This window comes from Solanum tuberosum, unplaced genomic scaffold (assembly GCF_000226075.1).
Source record: "Solanum tuberosum cultivar DM 1-3 516 R44 unplaced genomic scaffold, SolTub_3.0 scf00426, whole genome shotgun sequence".
Lineage (NCBI taxonomy): Eukaryota > Viridiplantae > Streptophyta > Magnoliopsida > Solanales > Solanaceae > Solanum > Solanum tuberosum.
Window position 1 is genome coordinate 222,458 of NW_006239352.1, and position 8,609 is coordinate 231,066.

General features: G+C 36.6%; 1 protein-coding gene across 1 annotated transcript; it reads left to right on the forward strand.

The window, feature by feature from the left end:
• Positions 1 to 3,729: 3,729 nt before the first annotated feature.
• Positions 3,730 to 4,632, forward strand: LOC107058056 (uncharacterized). The gene has a single exon (XM_015303356.1). It carries the CDS (start codon positions 3,730 to 3,732, stop codon positions 4,630 to 4,632), a length of 903 nt encoding a protein of 300 aa, XP_015158842.1.
• Positions 4,633 to 8,609: the final 3,977 nt, after the last annotated feature.

Below are 8,609 nucleotides of genomic sequence, written 5' to 3' on the forward strand. Positions count from 1 at the left end.
TTGACAAAATTAAAATGTTTTTTTTTGAATTGCTATGAGTTATAAACTTTTTTGTTACTATCTTGATTACCAAATAACAATTAACTTTAGTAAATAAAGGTTGTTCGTTTTTGTTAAAGTTTGTTTACAACTTATATGTAAATTGTTTTTTAATTTGTACCAAAAGAAATTAAGAAGACAGTGAAATTATTTTAGTAATTAGCCGCCAAAGGTAGAAATTCAAATAAGGCATCACGGCAAAAACCAAAGTTACAAAAAGGTATTTGAGGGTTTTCATGGGACAAGAACTTTTTCTTCATTGAACTATCTGAATAGGATCAACATTAATTATTTTCATAACTCAAATATAGAACATAAAAATATTCATATGAATTCTTAAACTTATATACTCAATGATATGGGATATACACGCAAAGTGCGTGCCCAAAAACTAGTTCAATATATACCTAATCGGATAACATCAATACTCATTTTTTATTTTTTATTTTTTATTTTAGTGAGAGTTAAGTTATTTTGACTTTTAGTTTGTGATATTACTTGATTATTCTTGAAATCAAGTCATGGACAATATGGATATGCATAGTAGGGAAATTTTCATATATGGCAAAGAGAAAAAACTTAATTAGCTTTCATAGCTACAGTTTACCTAATTACGCTTTATAGGTATAGTTTTATTTGTTATGCGGACCAAGAAGTGATAGAGTCATTTGGTGATTCCGCCAATCATTTTGTAGCTTCACCCATCAAAGAGAACGGGAATAACCTCAACCTCGTGGACGCTTGTGAGATGTTTTTAAACACAAATGATCTACACACCTCCACAAATTTTCAAAGGTGTTCATGGCAGTCCTCATGAGCTAAACCTCCTAAACATTCCTCTTAGTTGGAGCAATTGTAGCTACAATCCAGTTACATGAAACACTGTCCACTCGGTTGTGGGAGGTATTTGGTTGGCTCCCGTAGTCCGAACAATATTGACGTGCATATCATTCAAATCACCCATGTCATTTTGACCGTAGTGACTATCATTTTCATTACCATAGTAACTCATTGTACTAGACCTGCAAATCAACCAACAATAACCCAAAGCAACAATTTACTACAACTAAACAAATTTACAATTGAATTTCTCAAATAGAATTCTCAACCACCAGTACCCGACAACGGCGCCATTTTTTGTAATGCTCAAATGTACTATATAAAACAAATTAAAAGAGACAGCGTTCGTTGTCAATAAAAATACCTAATTAAGAGTCGGGATCGTGGTTTTTTTCTCTTTTAAGTAAATCTACCACTCATCATGTCTTTAATAGAGGTGTTACAAGGTGGTTATTATCGTAGCCTGTACTCATAAGTTGCTTGAAGTTATTGGATTTTGAGAAATCTTGTGTGGCAGAGCGTGACTTTTTTCTCTTATAAGCAAGGAGGTTTTCACATAAGCATTTGTGTTCTTTACTTTAAGCATTCATTGCTTTTGCTATTATTAATACAATCAAGGGACCTGATCTTTTAACTCGTGGTGGATTCATAAAAGTCAACAAATATAAAGTCTGTCATTTCAAGGAGAATCAGGTGAACTTTTTTAATATAAAATTTTACGTCCTCGGTGGTGCAAACCTTTTATTTCTTCCAAGATCTATACAGAGAACAAGCAGAGGGGGACGACAACCTAAACCTCCGTTAATAAGCATTAATATACAGTCTTGAAAGCAGGTCATGTACAACAAAAACTAAAGAAAGACAAATCATAGATAGTGACTCTGAATATATTTTATCTTAGGGAGGGCATCCAAATAATATCAATGGAGTACATACCAGCTTCATCTTTTGGCAAATCTATAGGATCAAAAATCAAGACGTCCTTGCTATATAAATAATATTTAGCTAGTACGTCTGCCACTTGAATCGCCTCTTTGAAGCAATGTCGAACTATCACATTGGCCTGCAAATTAATTCTTCTAGTCTCCATAATAGTATCCTGCAGTTTCCAGGCCATTTGAGATTTATCCTTAATCATATTGGCTATAACAAGGGAATCACATTCTAAAATAAAGCTTGGATAGCCATTTTCCACGCACCATTTGGCTCCAAAATAGGCTGCTTTGGCTTCTCCTATATTGCTCGTACCTCTCCCAATATGTTTTGCGAAGGCTACTATTAAATTTCCCATTGAATCCCTTATAATACCACCTACACCAATCGATCCTTCAGAGTTGCAACTGCAATCAATATTGACTTTTACCCAATTATATTGTGGTTTTTCCATGGAACAACAATGCTATTAATTTTAGGCCTAAGAGACATAATAGTAGAACATAGAACTGGCCACTGACAAGGCCAATCTCTATCACCTACCAGTTTGTTTATCGACCATCTAATATGGGAAATAATTTTATGCTTCGACCTAGCATAGGAAATTCTCTTAGAGCCATACTTGACCGCACATCTCGCTTTCCATAGTTCCCAACGAATAAGGATAGGAGCATTTTAAGAATTTGTTGATGCGATGAATTCAGAGGTTTCATAGACCACCATCAACCAAAGAAACATACAATAGATCCATGACCCCAAGGAATACCAAAAGGATCACCAAAAAATTTCCATTTTCTAGTAGCTAATTCACCGGTACAAAAGGAATGATGGCTTGTCTCATCAACAGGGATTCGATAACAACTTAGTCAACTCAGCCCCATTGAAATAACTCTGAACAAAATCAACCACTTCCTGTTTAATAATTCTCCAACAGGTGCTAACATTCAAATTACCCTCAAAATAAGTTAAAACAGTAATCGGTTGTTAGCAATAAAAATACCCAACAAGAGTCGGGGTCGAATCCCACAAGAAACAATTTGTCGGCTCGGCAATTGAAAAGACAATTTTTTGGTAACAAAACGATGGATTTGGGCAAAGACATTATCAAACAAGGGATACATGGGAATTCAAAATTTTGGAATTCAATCCACACTCGAACGATCCATTGCAATTCAACACCTGCTAAAGTAATCATAGATAGTCTATATCATCATCAATCAACATTAATCTCCTTTCGGTCTCGAAGTATTACATCACGAAATCTCCTTTCGGTCTCAACCATAGTTCAATGACAAAACAATCTAATACTTTAGTCTAAACCCCTATTTCTAGCAAGTTTAGCATTCAATAAAGTAAACCCAAATCTTTTCCTTTCGGTCTCAAACTTAGGACACAAAGCTGAAATGTGATTATTAATCTATTCACCGACTTCACGAATTCTCTTTCAAGCAACCCACAAATTCCTAAAGTAGATTCGAGTGTGCACTCTCAAATCATAGATTAAAACATGGTGAATAGAGTTGTTGGATTTTTAGTCGTTATTCTTTTATCAGTTGACCTAGTCTTTAGGAGTTTTGATTCCTTTTTTGATTGTAGTAGTTTGCAGGTTGTTCTGTTTTTAAGGAATTAGTGCAGTAAAGTGTTATAGTTGCTTTAGGAGTCATGTGCTCTATTTTAGGAGTAAGTTGATAATGGGACTGATATGTGTCCTATTTAATTGATTATTCTGTTAAGTATTTGCCTATTTATAGGCTTGAAGTCATGAATAAAAGGATTAAGTGTTTTCAGCAAATTACTTTCTCTCCTTACGTATCTTTTTATTTCTCCTTCTTAAGTTTCCATCAGTGGTATCAGCGCCAGGTTATTCAAAGAGTGAAAACAAGTGAGGCAGCCACAAATTTCTTTTCATATTATCTAATGGCTACTGAAAATAATTTTGTGCAAGCAACAATTCCTCGCTTTGATGGTCATTATGACCATTGGAGCATGTTGATGGAGAATTTCTTACGGTCAAAAGAGTATTGGCCAATTATTGAGGACGACATCGACACTCCGGCGGAAGGCGAAGTTTTGTCGAATGCTCAAAAGGCAGAGTTGGAAGCAAAAAAGCTGAAAGATCTGAAAGCGAAGAATTATCTCTTTCAGGTAATTAATCGTCCCATCCTGGAAACTATTCTTTGCAAAGAAACTTCCAAGGATATTTGGGATTCCATGAAGAAGAAGTATCAAGGCTCAAGCAGGGTGAAGCGTGCACAGCTTCAAGCTTTGAGAAAGGATTTTGAAACACTGGAGATGAAGGAAGGAGAATCTGTGACAAACTATTGTGCTAGAACCATGGAAATAACCAACAAGATGCGCTTCCATGGTGAGAAGATAGGTGATGTAGCCATTGTGGAGAAGATTTTACGATCTCTGACATCAAAATATAATTATGTTGTCTGCTCAATTGAAGAATCAAAGGATATAGATGAACTATCTCTTGATGAACTGCAAAGTTCTTTATTGGTTCATGAACAGAAGATGAACAAAAGTTCTGGAGTGCAGGAGCAAGCGTTGAAGGCTTCTACTAATACTTATTCCAGCAACTATAGAGGTAGAGGTAGAGGCCGAGGAAGAGGAGATCGTGGAGGAAGAGATTTCAGCAGAAATTACAAAACCAGCACTGATCAGTCTCAAGGCAGAGGTCAAGATCATGAAAAATCGAAGGTAGAGTGTTATAGATGTCACAAATTTGGTCACTATGCATCAGATTGTTACACTAGACTTCCTAATGACAAGAAAAATGTGAAAGTGCCAATTTTGTCGAAAATAAGGAAGTAGAAACATTGTTAATGGCTGTCCATGGTGGAAAAAAATATGAGTCTAATATTTGGTATGTAGATACTGGATGCAGTAATCACATGTGTGGAAGTAAATTTTCTTTTTCATCTCTAGACGAAAATTTCCACTCTACTGTAGCGTTTGGTGATTGTTCAATTGTGGAAGTGATGGGGAAAGGTGACATCAAGATTAAAACCAACAATGGTTTTGTGGAAACATTTACTAATGTATTGTATGATCCTGACTTGAAAAGTAATTTACTTAGTGCTGGTCAGTTGCAAGAAAAGGGTTATGTCATCACTATCAAGAAGGGCGAGTGTGAAATTTATGATCCTGTGAGAGGAGCTATTGCAGTAGTTCAAATGAGCTCCAACAGATTATTTCCACTAAGGATTGATAGCATCCAATCCTGTTTGATGGCTGAAGTAAAGGATTCATCCTTGTTGTGGCACTTCCGTTATGGTCACTTGAGTTTTGGAGGTTTGAAAACACTCCAACAGAAAAACATGGTTACTGGTCTTCCTCAAATTACTGCACCTTCCAAAATTTGTGAAGAATGTGTTGTTGGCAAACAACATCGCTCTCAATTTCCCAAAGGAAAGTCATGGAGAGCAAAGGATGTTTTGGAGCTAGTACACTCAGATCTTTGTGGTCCGATAAACCCAACGTCTAATGGAGGTAAACGGTATTTAATTACTTTTACTGATGATTTTTCAAGAAAAACTTGGGTTTATTTTCTGGAAGAAAAATTTGAAGCTTTTTCAATATTTAAAAACTTCAAAGTTCGTGTGGAAAATGAAGTAGGGAAAACCATTAAGGCTCTCCGAGATCGTGGTGGCGAATACTGCTCAAAAGAATTTGAAGAGTTTTGTGCAAAGCATGGCATTCGGAGAGAGCTTACAGCTGCGTATACACCACAACAAAATGGTGTGTCGAAAAGGAAAAACAGAACCATCCTCAACATGGTGAGAAGTATGTTATTGAGAGGAAGCATTCCAAAAACTTTCTGGCCAGAATCAGTGAATTGGAGTGTTCATATTCTAAACAGAAGTCCAACTTTTTCTGTTAAAAATATGACACCCGAGGAGGCATGGAATGGGAGAAAACCAACAGTAGATCATTTTAGAATTTTTGGATGCATTGCATATGCCCATGTCCCGGATGAAAGGAGGAAGAAACTTGATGATAAGGCTGAAAAATGTGTTTTTCTTGGTGTGAGTGAGTCTTCCAAAGCATATAAGTTGTTTAGTCCGTTGACTAAGAAGATTGTTATCAGCAGGGACGTTACTTTTGATGAGGAAAGCACTTGGGATTGGAATAGGCAGCAGCCTGCTACCCAAATCCTATGTGACAGTGACGTGGAACAAGAGCAATTTTCAGCACCTTGTACACTTGAAAATTCATCAGATTCGGCCCCTATAACTTCCCCACCAGTTGCTGTTGCAAATGAAGAAGCAACTCAAACTCTTGGGCGTGTTAGAAGAAGGCCTGCTTGGATGAAGGATTACAAGGTAACTGGAATTGAAGATCCAATTACTCACTTTGCTTTATTTTCAGATTGCGACCCAATTTTTTATGAGAGTGCTGTAAAGGAAGAAAAATGGAGAAAAGCAATGGATGATAAAATTGATGCTATTAAACGAAATGATACTTGGGAGTTGTCCGATCTTCCAAAGGGACAGAAAACCATTGGACTGAAGTGGGTGTTCAAAACAAAGTTGAAGGAAAATGGCAAAGTTGACAGGTACAAAGCGCGTTTAGTGGACAAGGGGTATAAGCAACAATATGGGATCGATTATACAAAAGTATTTTCTCCTGTTGCTAGGCATGATACAATCAGATTGGTTATCGCATTGGCAGCTCAGAATTCTTGGCCTATTTTCCAGCTAGATGTCAAGTCGGCGTTCCTACATGGGCACTTGGAGGAAACAGGGTATTTGTTGAACAACCCTGGTTATGTTGAAATTGGAAATGAGCATAAGGTTTATAGATTAAAAAAGGCCCTCTATGGTCTAAAACAAGCTCCTCGAGCTTGGTATAGTCGCATTGAGGGCTATTTTCTAAAAGTTGGTTTTTCGAAATGTCCTTATGAGCATACACTTTTTGTTAAGATTGGGGATAAAGGAAAAATGCTCATTAACTGCTTGTATGTTGATGATCTCATTTTTACTGGAAATTGTGGTGTCATGTTTGAGGAATTCAAGAAGTCAATGATGGATGAGTTTGAAATGTCTGACCTAGGATTGATGCATTACTTTCTTGGCATAGAGGTAGTACAATCTGAAAAGGGGATCTTTATTTCTCAGAAGAAGTATATAAGGGAAATTCTAGAAAGATTTCAGATGATGGATTGCAATCCAGTTAATACTCCTGTTGAACTTGGTTTGAAGTTGCACAAAGATCCTACTGGAATGAAGGTTGACAACACACTTTACAAGCAAATCGTGGGAAGCTTGATGTATCTCACTGCTACAAGGCCTGGCATAATGTACTCAGTGAGTTTAATCAGCAGGTACATGGAGAATCCCACAGAAATGCACTTGCTGGCAGCCAAGAGAATTCTCCGTTACTTGCAAGGAACGAGAGACTTTGGACTAGTTTATAAGAAGAGTGAAAATTCCAATCTTCTTGGGTATACGGATAGTGATTATGCTGGTGATCGTGATGACAGGAAAAGCACTTCAGGTTATGCTTTTATGCTAGGGTCCGGTGCTATTTCGTGGTCAGCTAAGAAGCAACCAATTGTCACTTTGTCTACTACAGAAGCCGAGTTTGTTGCTGCGACTGCTTGTGCTTGTCAAGCTATTTGGTTGAGGAGACTTTTGGAGGAGTTAAAATTCAAGCAAGCAGAAGCCACTAAGATTTTTTGTGACAATGATTCAGCAATTCAGCTATCCAAGAATCCAGTGCTACATGGAAGAAGCAAGCACATTGATGTGAAGTTTTATTTCTTAAGAGATCTTAGCAATAATGGAACTATTGATCTGATTTACTGCAGGAGTGAAGATCAAGTTGCCGATATTTTCACCAAGGCCCTGAAGACGGAGTCATTCATGAAACTTAAAAGGCTGCTAGGTGTATGTACAATCAAAGATATAAACTGACTGTTAGAAAACATCAGTTTAAGGGGGCAACTGTTGGATTTTTAGTCGTTATTCTTTTATCAGTTGACCTAGTCTTTAGAGTTTTGATTGTAGTAGTTTGCAGGTTGTTCTGTTTTTAAGGAATTAGTGCAGTAAAGTGTTATAGTTGCTTTAGGAGTCATGTGCTCTATTTTAGGAGTAAGTTGATAATGGGACTGATATGTGTCCTATTTAATTGATTATTCTGTTAAGTATTTGCCTAATTATAGGCTTGAAGTCATGAATAAAAGGATTAAGTGTTTTCAGCAAATTACTTTCTCTCCTTACGTATTATTTCTCCTTCTTAAGTTTCCATCAAGAGTAAACCCATTTCATGAATTTAAGCATTGAATCAAGGAATCACAAAAACAATAGAATGAAAAATCAACTACTCAAATAGTTGTCTATTTCTAGAACAAAACTCCAATTTCATATACATAATTACACCTATAATTCTAACAATATATAACAAGGAATGAAGAAGAGAACAAGAGATTTTACTATTCAGCACCTAATCTTCAAATCCAAATATGAATTGTGAGGCAACTTGCCTTCAAAATCATTACCCAAAAATATAAACTACAATATTCTCTCTACTCTAAGCTAAAGTTTTTCAAAGCTGAAAATGGTATGAAAAAGATCCTCCCTAAAAATGGCTGCTAATAAGTGTAATAGGGGTTTTGGGAAAACTTGGTGAAATTCATGTTCTGTCCCAGACGCCTGACAATTCCTTCATCGTGGTTGCGACAACTTACTCACGCAATCACGATGAGTAGTGTCATTGAGTCACGCAATTGCGAACATTGACCATGCGATCGCGAAGTCTTGAGATTTTGTTGACTGCGATCACGACCC